Source organism: Delphinapterus leucas, chromosome 1 (assembly GCF_059928025.1).
Source record: "Delphinapterus leucas isolate spDelLeu-1000000601 "Yukka" chromosome 1, BTC_Dleu_Yukka2, whole genome shotgun sequence".
NCBI lineage: Eukaryota > Metazoa > Chordata > Mammalia > Artiodactyla > Monodontidae > Delphinapterus > Delphinapterus leucas.
The window spans coordinates 77,393,096-77,413,663 of record NC_143129.1 but is presented as its reverse complement, the minus strand read 5'-3'; the positions used below and the strand labels follow the sequence as shown (position 1 = coordinate 77,413,663).

Below are 20,568 nucleotides of genomic sequence, written 5' to 3'. Positions count from 1 at the left end.
GAAGTCCCAGGGGAAGACTCCATCTTGTTAAGATGTCAGTTCTTCCTGCCACTGCAATGAGAAGCCTGCGCACCGCAATGAAGAGTAGCTCCCTCTAGCTGCAACTAGAGAAAGCCCATGCGCAGCAACAAAGACCCAACACAGCCAAAAAGAAAAAGAAAAAAAGACAAATTGTACTGCCAGGGATAAAGAGGGACATTTCATAATGGTAGATAGGTTAGGATAAAATGTTATATTCAAGCAATGGAGTGCTACTTAGCAATAAAAACAAACTACTGATACATTCAATAACATGAATGAATCTCAAAAACATTACATTAAGTGATGGACATCTTGCAGAAAAGAGCACACATTGTACCATTCCATTTATTTGAAGCTCTAGAACACACAATATTAATATATGATGGAAAAAAAACTAAAAACAACAGTTGCCTCTGGGGATGGAGTGGGAATGAGAATTGACTGGGAACGGGCAGAGGGAACTTTCTGGTTGATGGCTCTATATTTTGATATAGGGTTTGGGTTACACCGATGTATGCATTTGTCAAAACTCATCAAACGGTACACTTAAGATTTGTGCGTTTCATCAGATGTAAATTTTACCTTAAGAAGAAACTGTAAACAAATATTGACCTCTAGTTAATGATATGCATACAGAAGGTTTAGGAGTGAAGTATACTGATGTCTGCAACTCACTCTGAAATGCATCAAAAAAAAAAAAAAATAGGGGCTTCCCTGGTGGCGCAGTGGTTGAGAGTCCGCCTGCCGATGCAGGGGACGCAGGTTCGTGCCCCGGTCCGGGAAGATCCCACATGCCGCGGAGCGGCTGGGCCCGTGAGCGGCTGGGCCCGTGAGCCATGGCCGCTGAGCCTGCGCGTCCAGAGGCTGTGCTCCGCAACGGGAGAGGCCACAACAGTGAGAGGCCCGTGTACCACAAAAAAAAAAAAAAAAAAATAGATGGAAGGATGGATAGATAGTTATGCAACAAATAGAATAAAATGTTATGGTTGAGTTTAAGTATTGGTAGTCCATGAGTTTTCACTGGAAAAAATTCAACTATTATGTATGTTTGAATATTTTCATAATAAAATGTTGAAAATAAGGGTCCTTATGTTTAGAGATACATACAGAAACATATACAGATGATGTCTGTGGTTTGCCTCAAAAGAACCTTGGTAGAGGGGCCTGGGTTGGGGTGTGGATGAAATAAAATTGATCATTGTCTTATCTGGGTGATAGGTACTTGAGACTCCTGAATAAATTCATCAATGGAATTGTTTTAAAAATGAGGTGTTTTACAGCATCGCTGCATTCTTCGTGATGAGATAATCCTAAAAATGATAACATTTGTTGTTCCTTTTTTCTTCATTTCTTCATTCAGTCATTCACTGGGTGCCTCTCATGTGGCAGGCACTGATCTTAGAGCTGGGGTTAGAGCAGTGGACAGAACAAAGTCTCCATCTCGTGGAGTTTTCATTTTAGTGCAGGGAGACTGACAGTAAGAAAACAAGTAAATACATAGTTATGTTGGATGACAGTAAGAACTATTAAAATATAGTGTAGTACACAGTTCTGCAAATGGGGCCAGGGACTCCTGAGTGTTCCTAAAACCCTTTTAGGGGATCCTTGAGGTCAAGACAATTTTTGTAGGAAGTAATACTAAGACATTATTTGCCTTCATTCTCATTCTCTCATGCGTATACAGTGGGGTTTTCCAGAGGCTACATGGATGTGATATCACAACAGATTGGATACAGGTATGAGAATCCAGTTATTTTTCTATTAAGCCAGACATTAAAGAGATTTGTAAAAATGTAAATAGTGCTCTCGTTAATTTTGTTTTGGATAATATAGTTATTTTTATTAAAAATATTTGTTAACATGAGGTTGCTAATGTTTTTAAATGAATACATGAATATTTTAAAATGTTCTAATTTCTAACAAAGTAAATATAGAGAGATATAACCCATATAAACAAAAGCTGTTTGGGGTCCTCAATTTTTAAGAGTGTAAAGGGGTCCTGAAACCAAAATTGTGAAAACCCTTGGTATAGTGTAATGGAGGGAAGGGGGAGATTGTGGGAGGTAAGGGAAGCCTTACTGATAAAGTAGCATTTGAGCAGAGACCTAAAGGTAGAGAGGGTATGAGCCATATAGGAGTAGAACATTCCAGGACAAGGGAACAGAAAGTGCAAAGGCCATGAGGCATGCCTGGAATTCTGGAAGAACAGACAGATATTTGCAATGGCATGACTGCAAGGAAGAGTTGGAAGGAGGTGAGATCAGAGAGGTGATGAGAATCCCAGATGATGTGTAGGGCATTGCAGGATATTTTAAGGACTTTGGCTTTTTTTATTTTTATTTATTTATTTTTGGCTGTGTTGGGTCTTCATTGATGCACTCAGGCTTTCTCTAGTTGCAGTGAGCGCGGACTACTTTTCGTTGCGGTGCACGGCCTTCTCATTGTGGTGGCTTCTCTTGTTGTGGAGCACAGGCTCTAGGTGCTCGGGCTTCAGTAGTTGTGGCACAAGGGCTTCAGTAGTTGTGGCACATGGGCTCTAGAGCGCAGGCTCAGTAGTTGTGGCGCACGGGCTTAGTTGCTCCGCGGCATGTGGGATCTTCCCAGACCAGGAAGATGAACCTGTGTCCCCTGCATTGGCAGGCAGATTCTTATCTACTGCGCCACCAGGGAAGCCCAGGACTTTGGCTTTTACTCTGAGTGAAATGGGAAACCATTGGAGGATTGTGAAGAGTCGTGTGATCAGAAATACATTTATTTTGACAGGATGACTCTAGCTCCTGTGTTGAGAATAGATTGTGTAGAGGCAAGGGAGGAGGAGGAGGTTATTTTAATAATCCGAGCAAGAGGTGAAGGCAGCTTGGACCAGGGTCGTAGCTACGGAGGAAGTGAAAAACGTTTAGAGTCTGAATATATTTTGAAGGTATAGGTCTCAGGATTTGGTGATGGATGGATACGATGTATGAGAGAAAGAGAAGTCAAGGATGACGCTATATCTTTGACCTGAACAGCTGGAATGATAGAGTTGTCATTTATGAGATGGAGAAGCCTGGCGGAGGAATAGGAAGGGGTGGATGCAGAAGCAAGGTTCTGACTGTGTTCAATTTGTGATGCTTGTTATGTATTTAAGTGGAAATGTCCACCAGGCAGTTAGATACATGACTTGAATTCAGGGGGGAGGCTTGGGAGGAGATAAAAATTCCATAGACATCAGTATATTGATGATATTGAAAGCCACAAAACTGGAGGAGATCACCTAGAGAATGAAGAGGCAGAGAATAGAGCTCCGGGCACCACAAGGCTAAGAGTTCCATGAGAGGAAGAGCTACTCTCAGGCTCTGCTGTCCTTAGCTTTGACTGGAAAGGCTAAGGTAGTGTTAGATGAAAACATCTTCAAGAATGAAAGAACCAAATTACCCTTCTTTCACTGTTAGGAACATAATTTGATTACTAGAAACAAAAGTTACTTTAATTATTTTCCCAAATTTTCCACCAATATTTTCTTTCCCGTACTTCCTTGTCTCTGATTTTCCAATCTTTCTCCTTCCAGGCCCCTGATCAACCAAGCCATTCACCACTACCGTCCAGAACTCCATGTATACTCGACCTCAGGCCACTTCTGCCATACAAAGTAAACGACTGACTAGGTGTGGTGCTCAAGGCTGTGGTCCGGGAAGGATCTCCCTCAATGGTGTCCTTTAGGGCCACCCCTGAGTAAGGCTGTGATAGAGCAGCAGCCCATTTACAGCTAACCCCAGTGTATCATGTTGACCCATCTCTGGACCAGACTGAGTTTTTGTTTTTAACTTTGATTTACAGAGAATTTAGAACATACACATAAGTAAATACAATAGTATATGAACTCCCATCTATCCCTAACTCAGGCTTAACCATGGCCATTTCTGTCCCATTCATCTCCCCTCTCATGATATTTTAAACAAGTTGCATACATTACATAATTTCACTGTAAATATTTTAGTATGTATCACTAAAAGATAAATGCTTTTGAAAAATGACTACATTATTATTACACTTGAAAATAGCAATAATACTTTAATATCAAATATATAAGAAGTGTTCAAAATCAGACCTGAGTTTTTGTTCCTCTGTCAGTTGGTCTTGGAAAGTTTCCCATGAGGCCATAGATATGAGTTGAGGGAAAAGCACTGGAGCAAAGGACATAGACAGCCTGGACCACCAGTTGATGTAATTAGCATGGGTCTTTTGGATCTGCTCAGGCCTAATCCCAAATATGCCATTTTCCCATTGTACAATGGATTGCTGCTGTGCCCCCCCAATCTTATGACTCAATGGATCTGATAATACCCAGTCAAGATGAGTAGCTCTGGATGAATAGTCACTCGATGTCCCATAGTCAGTGCTCGGTCTGTGCTCAAGCCCTATAGCCCATTTTTCAAATGATAACATTCTCTTTCACAGTAGGCAGAGTTTGGCTCCAGAACCCTGAGTCTGTGTTACAGCCCTCCTATTGGGGCTTTTTAGAGACTGTCTACAACGTTCTAATCCACTGTAGAGGCCTTTGGATTCATTGTGTTTTTTTGTGTCATGTGGCTTTAGTGGCAGGACAGCTTCAGTCATAGCCTGGACATGCCATAGAGCTCTCTCTTGCTTTGAACCCCACTCAAAACTGATAGCCCTTCAGGTCACCTAATAAATGGTTTGGAGCAATATTCCCATGTGTGGGATATGTTGCCTCCAAAATCTAAAGAGTTCTGCCAGTTACCATTCTTCTTAGTGGTAGGGGATACAAAATGCAACTATTTGTCCTTCACTTTAGGGGAGATGTTCTGGCATACCTCAGATTATTGGATCCCTAAAAATTTCTTCAATGTTGCAGTGTTGGAGGACAGAGGGAATGAAAAGCACCCACCAAACTGAGAAGGCATCTTGAGACTGAAAAACAAGGCAGCTCCATATAATCAGTGGATCAGTGGGTGGGATTGGGATCGAGCTGCTTTCCATACCACAGAGGGGCCATTGGGATAATTTTATAGTTAACCTAGGGTATAGGGGTAGGTGCTTGGAAACAGGACGTACATTCCTAAGTTAAGATTTGTGAATGGGTAACTAGTCTTGTGGGCACTGGGAATATGTCAGGGAAGGTTTTTCGTCATTGTTTGGGGACTAACAGAGAATAGAGGCTACCTAGTCCGAATGATTATTAGGAAATATCTATTAACTACAAAGCCCTTGATGACAGAGAAGTGATTCACTGCACACTACAGTCCTGGGTAGGGTCAGCGAAAGGTCAGGAGAAACTGTAAGGGCCCAAGATGGCGTCAGTCACACTAACAGCCATACAGACAGGAGCTTGAACCTTCTAGTCTTACTAAACTACTTACCACTTCATGATCATCAAGTCCAATTAGTAAATCATCAATATAGTGGACTGGCATATGTTGGGCAGCACGTCAAGACAATTGAGTTCCCTTCAGACTCTATTGGTTAGAGAACAGGAGAGTTAGCATGATCTTATGGCAAGACAGTGATTGTGTACTGCTGTCCTCATATAAAGGCAAATTGCTTTAAACCATCCTTACCAAGGAGGGTAGAGAACACACTTGCCAGACCAATAGTCACATATCAATGCTAGAAGCTGGCCAGTAAATATACCACATTCAGTATGGCAGCTATGATTGGGGCTACCATGTGGTTAAATTTATGGTAACCCATTATCACCCACTCTGTTTGGCTTCTGCAGGAGCCAGACAAATGACTTGAATAGTATATGAACACTTATGTATCCATCACTTTATCCCAACAAAACTACCATCCCTGTGTCCTTTACGTATTTGATGGTGGTGCTAATCTCTGCAAGGGGAGAGGGTTGCTTCTGCTGACCTGGAGTGTTCAGATGAAGCTGGAGGTTCAGAATTCTCAGGTTCATGCGCACAGATGTCTCATTCCAGGTCTTTGAGTCTTACTCTTTTCCTATCAGGGTCCTGACTTTGATATAGGAGACCTGTTGGTGCTGTGCATTCAGTCTCCTTTGCTGTTCTGCTACCCTCAGTTAGACCCCGTATCTGATTTTCTCACTGTCTGCCCTGCAACTTAGATGAGAGTCTCCTTAGACATTGCCAAAGAGGCTCTCTGACTTTCGTGGTATGCCTTGAGTTGTTAGTTAGTTGACCTGAGCCTATAATTTTCTTTTTTTTTGAAGGCTTCCAAAGCAGTTAAAAGCCAGCCAATCCTTATAAATTACCATTGCCCCCATGCCATTAAAGGGTCATAGCTATCACAAATGCCAACACTTCACCTTTTACCACATCCCAGTCCACCACTGGTGAGAATCTTAGTTATTTGATGCTGTCATACACCAGGAATTACCAGCAATGGAATCCTTTTTGCCATCTAACTAAAAAGTGATTCAGCTCCAAAATCCCATCCTGATAGTCTTCATTCTAGTCTGGAACCAGTTGTTTTAGCCAGTTTCTCCCCAAAACAAAGCCTGAATCAAGTGTTTTTCATGCAGGTAGTTTATTTGGGAATGAGATCCAGAGAGAAGGTATGCAGAACAAGCGGAGTGGACAGGGAAGAAGGGAAAGATGATATAAAGATGCATCATTCAGTTGGCCACCACTACAGGTGACTCATGCTCAATCCCACAGGACCTTTTGAGGAGCCTCATGAAATGGATCTCAGAACCATTTCTGAGAAATGAAATGAAATGAAAAGAGGTAATGAAAAGGGGAAATGTATCTATTGGCTCCTGACCCCTGCTGGACAAGAGTGCCCCACTATTGTTAACTCCCTGTCTTAATCAGTCTAGGACGCTATAACAAAGTACCATAGTGGTGATCATTTTGTAATGTATAAAGATACCGAGGGAATTCCCTGGCAGTCCAGTGGTTAGGACTCCATGCTCTCAGTGCCGAGGGCCTGGGTTCCATCCGTGGTCAGGGAACTAAGATCCCGCAAGTCACACAGCATGGTCAAAAAATCAAAACAAAACAAAATAAAATAAAATACAAATCGAATCACTATGTTGTACACCTGAAACTAATATAATATTGTAAGTCAGTTATACGTCAATAAACAAACAAAAAACAGAAAAACAAAGTACCGTATACTGAGTGGCTTATAAAAAACAAATTTAATCTCGTAGTTCTGGAGGCTGGAAGTCTAAGATCAGGGTGCCAGCCTGGTCGAGTTCTGGTGAGGGTCCTCTTCCAACTTCTTGTATCCTCACATGGTGAAAAGAGGGTGAGAGAGCTCTCTGGGGTCCCTTTTTTTAAATTTTTTTTTTGCGGTACACGAGCCTTTCACTGTTGTGGCCTCTCCCGTTGCGGAGCACAGGCTCCGGACGCGCAAGCTCAGCGGCCATGGCTCACGGGCCCAGCACTCCGCGGCATGTGGGATCTTCCCGGACCGGGGCACGGACCCGTGTCCCCTGCATCGGCAGGCGGACTCCCAACCACTGCGCCACCTGGGAAGCCCTCTAGAGGGTCCCTTTTTAAGAGAACTAACCCGTTCACGGGGGCTCCACCCTCATGACCTAATCAACTCCCAATGTACCACCTCCTAATACCATCACATTGAGGGGGTAGAGTTTAGAGTTTCAATTTCAACTTAGAGTTTCAGTTTCAGTTTAGAATTTTGGGAGGCTACATTCAGTCCCTGGCACCCCCATGCTTCCAGTTTACACATGCATAAGTCTTTGTAGGTTCTTGCAAAGAAGCCCCAGGGCAATAAATGGGAGGGGTGGCACAGATTCCAAGGAGAGACACTGACAGGTTGTACCTGCCCTTAGCTGGTTGAAGCTTGTATGAAACTGTCACCGCAGCATTAGCTGGAGCAAGAGGTAGGGTCCAGAGAACTTACAGAATAGTTGCCTGTTATAACACGTGATAGTGCCTTTGGGACATCCTTATGACAGTGTCTCAGAGGGAATTGCAGGGAGAGGTATGGGAGAAGGAAGATGGCTGGTGTGCCTGAGCGGCATTCCCCCAGTGTCCTTCTCCTCCTGGCTTTCCCCTCAGTGGGGCTGAGATTTCACTAACTACTGTTCCTCTTCCTTCTTACCTGACTGTGTATCCTAGAGATACTAGATTTTGCCATTACTTCCTCTCCAGGGCTTGATTCCTTTTTGGGTTCTGGGGCCTTTCTAATTGCTCTGAGGCCAAGAGAAAGGCCTGGAGAAAAATCTCTGAGGGGAGCCTGGGTCCCTCCTCCTCTTCTACACTGGGGCAGAGCGGGTGGGGTGGAATTGACGGATGGAAACCCTGGGATCCTCACAGCCTTCTAGTCTCATCCAGAACCCCTAGCGCAGAGTGCTAAACTACCTTCCTGCAAATAAGCCCTCTGCTGTGGGCTTCCTCTGACACAGGGTTTTGGTTTTCCCTTCCCTTTACCACTGACACATTGGCATTTTTCCACTGAATGAACAGTGGTGCCCGGACTGACATCTTCTGCTCAAGCCTGCTTTGCCACCACTTTCTTCTCTGGGTGAGCTGGGCCAACTCTGGCCTGGCAGGTCCTTCCCTCTGTGTACTGACACTGACTCCTGGGGCTGGGATGAAAGCCAAGGGGATGGCAGGGTCCCATAAGTGAAGACCTCATAAAGCAGGCAGTAGGGTCCTAAGGACTCAAGTAGTCGATTTTCTGAGACAGGAGGTGATGGGTGCATCTTCAAGGACTACTGTTTGCTGCCAAGCTGAACACTTACTGAAAAAGTCTGAAGATGGGTAGTTTTTGTTTTGGATTTTTCAGGAAGTGAGACACTAACAAAGAAGTGAAACCATTCTGTGATCTCAGGTTTGACTGGTTTGACTGGTTTGCTCTTTAAGCAGGTTAAACCATGAACGCACATCCTTGGTGAAGAGGGTAAGCCATTATCGACCTTTGTTTCCCTGAGGTTCTGAGACTCTGAGAGCTAGAAAAGGCCTGAAAGTTCGTCGTTCTGCATCAGAATCACCCAGAGGGCTTGTTCCATGCAGACTGCTGGCCCCGCTCCTGGAGTTTCTGATTCGGTAGGTCTGGGGCAGATCCTGAGAGCACTCCTTTCTTTCTTTCATTTATTTATTTATTTTATTTTGGCTGCATTGGGTCTTTGTTGCTGTGCGCGGGCTTCCTCTAGTTGCAGCGAGCAGGGGCTACTCCTCGTTGCGGTGCACGGGCTTATCACTGTGGTGGCTTCTCTTGCTGTGGAGCACGGGCTCTAGGCGCCCGGGCTTCAGTAGTCGTGGCACATGGGCTCAGTAGTTGTGGCGCACGGGCTTAGCTGCTCCGCGGCATGTGGGATCTTCTTGGGCCAGGGATCAAACCCGTGTCCCCTGCATTGGCAGGCAGATTCTTAACCCCTGCACCACCAGGGAATTCCCAGCCTCTCCCTTCTAACGAGCTCCCCGGTGGCAGGGGGCTGATGTGCTGGTCTAGATCAGAGATCCTCACCTCTGGCTACTCATTGAAATTGTCTGGAGAGCTTTAAAAGAAAAATACTGGTGCTGAGACTCCACCCAAACCTATTAAATCAAAGTCTCTGGGGGTGGGGGCAAGCACTGGTATTTTTTCAGTTTCTTCCCCAACCCAAATGATTCAGAGGGACACTGATCCAGTGTCTCCACCAGGCCAGCATGGTTCACTTGAGGGAGTGGGTGCTGCCATACGGGGTCTCTCACAATCATCTGAGCCTTTTCAACTTTCCCGCAGTGGCTCTGGTGAGTGTGCTTTAGGCCCCCTACCCCTCTGTGTCTATGATTCTCCTGCCAGGAATTACCCAGCTACCTGCCCAGCTGCAGGAAGCCCAGTCTCCTCCCAGGGCAGCAGGTCTGGGTGCTAGAAGGCTCTTGTACCTAAACCTGGGTCTGACTCCTACAGCTTTCTCCAAGCACTTAGTAAGCCAATTCCGTGGTGAAGACAGGAACCAATAGTGCCATCCCCAGCCCCTGCAATCTCAGACTTCCATTGCCCAGATAAAGCAGCCCCAGTTCCTGTAACATCCTCCTGTGGTTTTCATCTGAACCTGCCTCTCTGTTTATTGCTCATCTTAGATGTGGCAGTTCTAACTGAATCCAGAACTTCAGGTGTGTCCAGAGCTTGGAAAAATGAAGATCGGAAGGGGAGATTCAGAACCCTGGAGGAGTTCTCTGGGAGCATTTCCCCAAGACACTCCTCCACCCCACTGGCCCAGCTTCTCCCTTCCTGAACCCAGGATCTTCTGGGTTTTTTCATCTGATATTTGCAGACCACTTGGCAGGAGTTTGATGCCGTCAGACCACCAGTTTTAAGGAGTGACACATTTTATTATTATTATTATTCTTTGGCCACGTGGTGTGGCTTTCGGGATCTTAGTTTCCCAACCTGGGACTGAACCAGGCCACGGCAGTGAAAGCGCTGAGTCCTAACTGCTGGACCACCAGGGAACTCCCAGTAGTGACACATTTTAAAACAATACAGTTAAAAAGAACTTTAGTAAGTTTCTCATTAGTGAAGAATCAGGGGTTTTTTGTTCCTGTTCTTGACAGCTTTTCCCTCGCTGTGTGACCAGCGCATAGAATAGTGCCTGGCTGGCTCTCAGTAGCCATTTGCTGCATATTTAAATGGTTAATAAAATGAAATACTTAAATAGATAAATATTTATTGAATGAGTAAGTGGGAAGGATAATATTGTTTACAAACTGATCTGGCTAGGAAGATAGGACAGTGAAGGGCACACTGAGAGCCAGCCAGGGAGCCTAGCCCAGCCAACAGGGCGGGGTCCCCCTCTTTCCTGTCCACCATCACTGCCCACGCCCACGGAGATGGAGGGGTGTGGCCTGCCCCCTCCATGGGAGCTAACCTGCTACTGGCTTGAGCTGTGAGTGCTGGAGCTGCAAGCCTAGGGTGAAGGTGTTGGCAGAGGAAGGTGGGGACTGGTGTGATGACTTAGCTCCATTGCCAGCTGACCAGCTGTCTCAGGGTGGAGGGCCTGGCAGAGGAAGCAGTAGGGAAGGGCGGGCCCTCGAGGATGGAGATCTGGAAAGGACTCCCAGCGGTGGGAAAGGACTCACCCTGGTGGAGTCAAAGTCCTGTCTCCTTTCAGCCCAACATTTCAGTCAGCAATTGGGTGTGGGGACCATGCCATGCCCAGTAGAGGGGTTGCCCTCAAGGTGGCCCAGTCCAGAGAAGGGGTGGAGGTATAAATCCCAACGGGGCATCCAGCACTCTAATTTGGGGAGCACACAACAAGGAGCCCAAAGGCAGGGAATCATACTTGAGGTGGGCCTCGAAGGTGAAGTCCTGTTTTAGTTGAAGAAGGGGCACGCGGTAAGAGCCTGAACTAATTACCCGCCAGAACTAAAGTACAGAGTCTGGAAAGTGAATCTCTCAGCCTGGAGGGAGAAACAGGCTGCATTTGGGAGGGGTCTTCTCGGTTCCCTGCTGGAGATGGGCCCGCCACCAGTGGCTCAGGTCAAAAACCTGGGTACCATCCTTGACTCGTACATTAGTCAGCTCAGGTTGCCATAACAAAACACCATAGACTGGGAGTTTCAACAACAGAGCTTTATTTTCTTACAGTTCTGGAAGCTGGAAGTCTGAGATCAGTGTGCCAGCATGATCTGTTTCTGGTGAGAGCTCTCTTCCTGACTTGCAATCAGCCACCTTCTTTCTGTTGACCTCACTTGGCAGAGAGGGCAAGAGTGAAAGCGAGAGCAAAAGAGGTGGGGGGAGCTCTCTGGTGTCTCTTCTTATAAGGGCACTGATCCCATCATGAGGGGGCCACTCTCATGACCTCATCTAAACCGAATTATCTTCCGAAGACCCCATCTCCAAATACAATCACCCTGGGGGTTAGCACTTTGATGTATGACTTTAAGGGCACACAATTCGGTCCATAGCAACTCCTTTCTCTCTCACCTCATATCCAATCCTTCGGTAAACCTTGTCAGTTCTACCTTCCAAATATTGGGCTGACCAAAAAGTTCGTTCGGGTTTTTCGTAAGACGTCAAGGAAAAACCCGAACGAACTTTTGGGCCAACCCAGTACGTCCAGAATCTGACTGCTTTCTGCACTGTTACTGCTACCGTCGGCTCTTGCCTGGGTTGCAGCAGTGGCGTCTGGACTGGTTACTTGCTCCCCAGACAGCCAGAGGGATCCTTTAAAATAATACATCAGGTCATATTATTTCTCTGCTCTTGACCCTTCAAATTGCTCCCCGTTATCCTTACGGTAAGGTCCAAACTCCTCACCAGGGCCTTGAGCCGTCCGTGTGCTGGCCCCCGCTACCCCTACTGCACTGCCCCATGGCTCACTGAGCTCTTGCCACACTCCTTGCTGTTCCACCTCAGGGGCAGTGCATTTGCTGTTCCCTTGGCCTATCAGTCTGTAAGATCCCCTCTCACTTCCTTCCATCCCTCCTGAGGCCTTCCCTAGCAATCCAGTCTAGCAGCACCCCTGTCACTCTATCCTCTAGCCCAGCTTTGTTTTCTTCAACAAACCTCTCGTGACATCTTATGTATCTATTTGTGTGTGTTTATTGTGCGTCGCCCCCACTAGAACAGCAGCTCCATGAGGGCAAGGACGATGCTTATTTGTTCACTGCCAGGTCCTCAGGGTTGAAAGCAGGGCCTGCTTGACCTTGCAACGCATGGCTCAATAAATAGCTACGAAATGAACGGCTGAATGGTCATGACCTTGCTTAACAACATTAGGAGACTCAGATTCCACATTCTCCTCTGTGTCTCAGGAGCTTGGTACGCTAGCGGGGCTGCAGGAGGGAGATCAGAGTAGACAGCCCACGTCCCTAGATGTGCCCCAGGGAGGCTGAGTCTGATCACATCCGAGTCTGATCGCTCTTCTGCAGCTCCTGTCAAACCTTATGGAACCATCTTACCACCTCCATCCCGGCTGCTTCAGGCCCGGGGCAGAGAAGATGTGCTTCCAACCTTTACAATTGTCCTGTCCTGGGTTGTATGTAAAGAATATTTCTATCCAACTGCTCCCTTTCCAGAGAAGAGAGGTGTTCATCACAAAGTGTCACTCACTTTTGGGGAGGGGAGGATGGGACTGGCCTAGGAGAGCAAGGGTCCAACACCAGGATGCCTGAACAACAGCTCCTGGCAGAGGGAGACGTAGTAGGGCTTGAGCCGGCTTTCCTGGCTTGTCCAGGGTGGAGTGTGGTTTTGGTTGGTTTGGTGGCGGCAGCAGAATCCTTAGGAGAACTGAGGAAGGGAAGCTGGGGTGGGGATGTGGCTTCTCATCTCCCCGCTCCCTTTAACTGCTGTCACCTCTGCCTGACCCATTTCTAGATGCAATTCCACTGCACCCTAGATTCCCTCCCAGCTTTTCTCTCTCTATCTCTTTTTTTTTTGCCTGTGCCACATGGATTGTGGGATCTTAGTTCCCCGACCAGGGATGGAACCCTGGCCCTCGCAGTGAGGGCTGAGTCCTAATCACTGGACAGCCAGGGAGGTCCCCCCGGCTCTTCTCTTAAGTGGCTTCAGTCAGGCACTTGAGAGTTAACTGAACACAATTATATTTTTAAAACTGAGGACTGAGGGACTTCCCTGGCTGTGAGCGCTGATCAACAGTCACAACCATGGCTGTACTACTGAAGACGTACTACATGTCACGTGATTTGTGGACGTTAATCCTCACAACAACCCCTGTGGGGTTATTACTATTCTTATCTCCATGTAACAGATGAGGAGACTGAGGTTCAAGGCATGGTAAGCAACTTCTCCAAAATCTCTTTTGGACAGAGCTGGGACTCTGACCTCTGTCCCTCTCATTCTGAGGCCACACTCTCACCTTCTGCTCTTTGCTGTCTTTCAAAATTTTACTGGTCAGGAATTGATCACAGACCCCCAACAGGGTCGCAAGAATTGCACCACTGAAGCAGAGCTGCTGTCAGGCCTTGGGAACTGAGACTACATCTCATCCATCTTGGCATCCTGAGAACAGAGCATGATTCTGCCCTGTTTGATGGTGATGGAACGTGGAGGATATTCCTCCAGAATCTAGCACGTAGCGTGGCACCTGGCACATAGCAGGAATGCAAACAAAATGTATTACATGAGTGGAAAACATTTTAATTTGATATCACTGCCTTCTGACAAACTTTTTTCCCAAGGTATTGTCATTTTCATTTTACAGATGAAGAAACCTTAACAAACACAAGTAATCTGATTTTGGCGATCTTTTACATGGAAGTTATTTTGGTGAGCCTCTGGGGACAGAAAGCCATATTTGATTTTACCATTGGCTGTATGTAAACACAACAATATTTTGTATGGTGCCACTGTGGCTGTGGTTTTTGGGAAAAAATGAGGTCTGGGATTTTCCATCCCCAGAAAGTGGGTGCTGAGGAGTTCTCTAGTATAGTTTCTTTTTCTAGTTTCATACCAGACTGTTAGACAAAAAGGAATCCCCCTGTTCCACCTTACCTGTGAAATTAGTCCAGATCTCATGGTAAGCCTCACTTCCTCTGGGAAGCCTTCGCTGATCACCCCCAGCATGGGTTGGGTCCCCATAGGACCTGTCTCCCCCACTATCACCTTGGCAATGCGATTGCCTGCTGATTCACTTGCATCCCCCCCCAGATAGACCTCCCACCCCCACCCAGGGATATATCTCGTCCCACTGGATCTCCAGCCCCTAGCACCATGCCTGGCACACAGTAGGTGCTCAATATATGTTTGTTGAATGAATGAAGGCTCTGCCTTCTCCCAAATCTCCTCTATTCAAGAGTTGTTGTGTCACAGGGGCTGCTGGTCTGATGGCCCTTTCTGAATATGCTTGTCCTAGGCCCCAGACTCTGCTGGTCACTGCCTCCAGCCGATGACAGGAAAACACATCAAGACTGTGTCTGCCCCCTCCATCCTTTCCTGTCCCCAGAGGCGCATGTGCCCATAGTATGTTGGAGTCAGCAACCCATTTGCCCTTTCTGCTTAGCCAATCAGAACAATAATAACCATATCTGTTGACTGCTTATGAAAATGCCAATGCTCTACATCAATTATTTGTAATCTTCATAACACTTCCACAAAGGGAATATTATTACTCCTATAGATAAGGAAACTGAGACTCAAAGAGAGCTCAACAATTTGCTGAGGCCACACAGCAAAGATGTATTGAATGAAGGAAGGAATGAACAAACAAGTGTCTTACTGATTCTGGTGCTTTGCTGTTTTTCTCTTTTGTTCCCCATAAACACTGGGGATAGCTTGATGGAGCAAAAGGACCCAATTGGCTTTGGGGATTCCTGAGCCAAGAGAGCAGGGAATAGGGAGGAGGTGACCCCAGTAGAGAACAGCTCCAAGCAACCCCGAGTTACTCAGTAACCCAAACCCTGGTCCCCGTGGACAGCCTGGCAAGGCTGGGCCAGGGCAAGCAGTGGACACCAGTTCCCCTTGGCCACCCTCAAGTGCCCAGCTGGTCACAGCTGGAAACTGGAGATGGAAGGTCAAAGATTGGGCAGACCCCAGGCCGGGCAGGATGGGAGCTGGTGACAGAGTTTGGGCCCTGAGAGGAGGTCAGGGGTGGAGGAAGGGGTGAGAGGTGAAGCCCCACCATTCCATCAGAGTTTTCAGGGCCAGAGAAGGCAGGAGGAAGGGCCAGGGGCCCTGACAGCACTTGGCAATCCAAAAGAAAACCATGGACTGAGATTCTCCATAGTGGGTGGTGGGCCAGGGGAGCCCTCACAGGTGTAGGCCTGCCAGGAGAGCCCTCAGAAGGGGCGGGTGGGCCAGGGGGACCCTCAAAAGGGGAGGACTGTCAGGGTTTTGCTCTCTGTTGGACCAGGGGTGATACCAGATGGTACCCATTAGTTGTTAAAATACCAAGATCCAGGGCTTCCCTGGTGGCGCAGTGGTTGAGAGTCCGCCTGCTGATGCAGGGGACACGGGTTCGTGCCCCGGTCCGGGAAGATCCCACATGCCGCGGAGCGGCTGGGCCCGTGAGCCATGGCCGCTGAGCCTGCGCATCCGGAGCCTGTGCTCCGCAACAGGAGAGGCCACAACACTGAGAGGCCCGCGTACCGCAAAAAAACAAAACAAAACAAGATCCTCCTATAAAGATGGTATTTAGCAGTTCTCCAAGTATGCCCTCAAGAGGTTGGCCCAGCTATCCTGGCCCTTCCAGGAGGCTCCCTCTAGACCTCCCACAATCCAACAAATAAAGGGTTGACACCTGCCAGGTCTGGAGGCATCCAGGACCCAACCATGTTACACGTGTGGCTAGAACCTCAGGTCACAGCCCCAGGACCTGGCTTAGGGTTGACGCTAAGTGAATATTCGTTGAATGAATGAATGAGCAACAGAGGAGAGGGAAAATCAAAGATTCAGAGGAATTCAGAGGGACTAAGAGAGACGACAGGTGAATAGAGATGGAGGAGGCCGGCATCAGGGTGGAGGCTCCCAGAAGATGCTGGGAAGGCCCAGCTCACTCCTTTCTCTCTCGCGTTCTGCTGCTTTTGAAGACTCTTCCCCTTAAGGGCCTGTCCAGTCCGTGCCTATGCAACCCAGGGCAACCCCTGCTCCCAAACAGGGCTCAGGAAGCAGGCTGAACCTTTGGGGCAGAAGGCTGGACCTGGGAGGATACCCCAGATGCTGAATTATCTGAGAATCATTATCCAAAGGCTGCTGACCAGACATCTTCTCCTCCCCCCGCCCCATGCCACCACCTGCAGAGGAGCTAGAAAACAGCCATCTTGCTGACCAAGAAGTGAGAGAGAGTCTCGGGGCCAGGGGCCACCGAAGGCCAGAGAGGCTGCTCAGCCTGGTAGAGCAGTGCTATCAGAGGCAGCTACCACCCTCCCATGCCTGCCTGGCTGAGCACCTAGAATTCAACTGTCCCCCAGAGCCCATGCTGGGCCAGAGGCTCAGGCCCCTGAGGGGAGGTAGGGAGGAGGTGAACTGGGGAGAGGGCAGAAGGGGAAGCAAGGAGGAGGGTCAGGGACCCCTGTCACTCCCAATTCTTGAGAAGGGGCAACCCCCATTCCTAGGAGGAGCCCTACCCTGCATCAGTTCTGGGCAGTGGCTGGTCCCTATGGGCCTAGGCCACATCCCCTGAGAATAGCAGCTCTTCCTTCAGGCCGAGGTCTGAGACATCTTTGCAAATACCCACAAGTCCCTCCCACACAACAACCCCTTCAGACAGCTGGGGTTAGGCTACGGGCAGTGTAGACAGAGGGCCTTCCCCACCACCAGCCCCACTGGCCTTCACGTTTTCCTCTTTGAAGCCCCTTGTGGCCTCTGGGAGTCAGAACCAATAATGTGAGGGTCCTCCATCTGTTTAGAGGTCTCCAGGGGCCCGGCACCCACTGGGTAGAGGCCACGTACCTCTGCCTGCTGATACCCACCCCTGGCCTCAGTTCCTGAGCACCCTGAACGTGTGCACGGTTTCTGCTTATGTGGGTCCCCTTCTTGAAACATCTCCTCTTCTTTCTTTCTTCACTTACTCAGTTTCTAGGTTGGCCTTCCAGGCTGCCTTCAGACACCACCTCCCGGGAAGCAATTCTCCATCTTTGTCCCCTCCCTCATCCCCACTCCTGTGGGTTCTGCAGCCTCTCCTCTAGGCCCCCAGAGCCTCTGTGATTCCCAGGGTCACACATTTACCCCAGTGGTAATTCAGTTCTCTCCTAAGTGTCTCTCTCCCAACTGGAGAGTGGCTCCTGGAGGGAGGGGTCATCTAGTTCATCTCTGAAGCCTGGTTCACAGTAAGTGCTCAATTAACAGCTGCCTCCTCGCTGTCTATCTACCAGGACCCCAGCGGATGCAAATCTTGCTTGTGTAACAAGGGTCTCTTGACTCTTAACTGAGAAGACCCTCCTGCCATCTAGCTTCCCTTCTTTCCAGCTGCTGGGGCAGCCCAGACCCTCTCATATCCACCCTGGACGTGCAGGGAACCCAAGTGTTAGCTGGCCCCTGCCCAGCCTGCTCGCAGGTCCAGCCTTCTGACCTACAAGTGTTGTGGGATGCAGACGCGGGTGAGGAGGCTGAGGCTTGGGAATGGGGTAAGGAACTCAACTGTTGAGGCTCAGTCCTCCCCGGCCAGGTTAATCATCAATGCCTAGAGAGCCGGCTGTTCTTTATCTCCGTTCCCTATCGCCTTTTCAGTTGGGCAAAAGATTGAGTAATCCCTCTCCTCTCTCTTGTATTAACCCTGGAGGGGCTCGGCCAGGGAAGTCTGAGCCTATAAGGCCGCTTATTCTTTGGGAAACACTCTCTAACAGCATGTTTGAGGGGGCGGGTGCCCTCCCTTCTTCCTCCCCCCCACCGCCCCCTGCGGTCGCGCAGCTGCGCCCCAGCAGTTAGAACATAGGGCGCCTCTCTAGGGTCATTTCCAAGCACCTGTCCCAACCGGAACGGCGCCAGGGTCACCTGGCCCAAAGGAAAGAGGACTTGGGGGTACAAACGCCCCATCGCCTTCCACTCCTTGCCCCACCTCAGGCCTGGGACGCCGCCCACCCTTCCCCGCCTCCCGGGCTGGAGCCAGGAACTGCGGGCAGGTAAGCCTCCTTGTGGGCGGGGCCTGGCTCCAGTGGGCGGGGCCTGGCTCGAGTGAAACCTGCCCGGCCCGCCCGGTGAGTGTCTCCCAGGGCCGCGCGCCAGGAGCCCTAGCCGGAGCCGGAGACTCGCAGCTTCTATCCCATGGCCGGGTCTCCCCGCCGCACCGCGGGCCGGCGACTGCAGCTGCCCCTGCTGTGCCTCCTCCTCCAGGGCGCCACCGCCATCCTCTTTGCGGTCTTTGTCCGCTACAACCATGAAACCGACGCTGCCCTCTGGCACTGGCACAACCACAGTAACGCGGACAATGAATTTTACTTTCGCTACCCAAGTGAGTGCGGGTGAGGGCACGGGGAGAGCTAAGGCCCTAAGCTCCCCCGATGACTTGGGAGGGAGCACTTGGATGCCCAGATCTAAGGTGCCCCAGATTTATTATAATAACACCCTTTCACTAGCGTCTGCCACGTTCCAGGTATTATGCTGAGGGCGGCACATGCATTTTTTCTCCTTTAGTCTATGAAGTAGGCAAAGATGGGGAAACTGAGGCTCAGAGAGGTTAGGTGGCTGGTTCAGGGTCTTGCTGTCAGAATTGAGGGAGCTGGGATTTGAACCCAGATCTGAAGCCCCAGCTTTACCTACTCTCTTCTTGGCCTAGTTGGGCTTTGCTGGGCTGTTCAGAGACTTTACCTTTCCTGGGGCCTCCATCCTGACCACAGGGAAAAAATCATCTGGGCAGGGGAGGTAGGGAGTGGGGCACAGGAGGCAGTGATGGTATTAGCTGTGAAGGCAGCCAAGACTAGTGGACTGAGACATTTCTTTCCCAGTCCCCCAAAGCTGGTCCTTCCAGAGCCAGAGAGAAAATGATGTAACTATCCACCAGCCAATCACAGAGTAGCAGCCCCCCAGCCCTGCGAAGGAGACAAGGCAGGGTCATTAGCCCATTTCACCCAGGAGGAAGCTGAGGCTCAAAGGGGTTGTGATTTGTTCATGATCACCTACCATGTGAGTGACAGAGCTGGAACTAGGACTCAGCCATCCTCAGGTCCTAGCACCACAGCTCACCTGCCTGCTGACAAGGCCCAGGAAGGAGAAGGTTAAGCCCCTGCCCCCTGTTGTGGACAGAGCCTCTCCCTCAAGATTGGGGACCCAACCTTGTGACTCAGGCCCTGGGCAGCTGGGACCAGATCTCCCAGACTTCATCACAAATGTTTGACCAGGTCTCTAAGCCTCAGTTTTCCCCATCTGAGCAATGGGGAGAAAGATGCCTCCATTTGAAGGGTATCCATTCAAATGAGGCCCAGAATGTGAGAATCTCCTATAAAAATCCCAGGCTGTTATTACCCTACTTTCTGTATGCAGAGCTGGTGGCAGTGTGTCCCCACCTGACCCTCTCCCAGCCCCAACCCCAAGAAAATGAAGCTCACAATGCTGAGGATAGAGAGGGTGAGGTGGAGGCTTGGACCTGGGCATAAAGTGCCAGAATACCGGCCATCCTAGGCCGAGGGAGGGCTGCAGCTCCTCCCGCCCCACATTTCACCCCAATTCTGGCTGCATGAGGTGAGCCATGGATGCTGGAATCAAAGCCAGAGCCACAGAGCTGGGATGGCAGACTCTTGGGGTCATACATTTGTCCACAGAGATGGGGAGTTGGGCAGGGACAGTCCACAGGCTGCGAGAGGTAAGCTCTTGTCCTAGGGTCTGACCTGGCTGCCTGCCATGGACCCCCATTTGCTTCTTCCATGGGCCTCAAGGCCTCCAAGCCCTGCTTGCTTCACAGTCCTCCCTGAAACCCCCAACCTCTCATCCCTCTGCTGCAATGGTAGGCTCTCCTGGATGCACAGTTTTTTGTCCCTGGATTGCAATAAGAGGAATAGCAGTGGGAATCCTACCTCTTTTACTGCACTAGGTTTCTATCCCTGTGGACTTGGGACCCTGGTGCAGGGATGGGTTGGGGAGGAGGGAGGTGTGAGGTCCGTGGAGCGTGGGGCTTTGATGAGCCAAGTCTTCACCTATCCCTGTGTCCTGGAGAAGTGGTCAGGGCCAGAGGGTGGTGTAGCCACTGCCCTTTGATTTGGGAGATGAAAGAGAGTTTTGCCGCTGTTG

At 49.2% G+C, this 20,568-nt stretch overlaps 1 protein-coding gene across 9 annotated transcripts in view; it reads left to right on the top strand.

Annotated features, from left to right (window-relative positions):
- Nucleotides 1–8,229: 8,229 nt before the first annotated feature.
- The window catches only part of RHBG (Rh family B glycoprotein), a 48,326-nt gene continuing 35,987 nt past the window's right edge, over nt 8,230–20,568 (top strand). For 4 of the 9 annotated variants that reach the window (XM_089913709.1, XM_089913693.1, XM_089913689.1 and 1 more), the window contains exons 1-2: nt 8,230–9,008; nt 10,029–18,796. In XM_089913709.1, coding sequence (XP_089769835.1) covers nt 18,610–18,796 — 187 coding nt within the window. In that variant the 5' untranslated portion in view covers nt 8,230–9,008; nt 10,029–18,609. The remainder of the gene's footprint in view (nt 9,009–10,028; nt 18,797–20,568) is intronic. The other 5 variants (XM_089913696.1, XM_089913680.1, XM_089913701.1 and 2 more) reach the window with 5 other exon arrangements.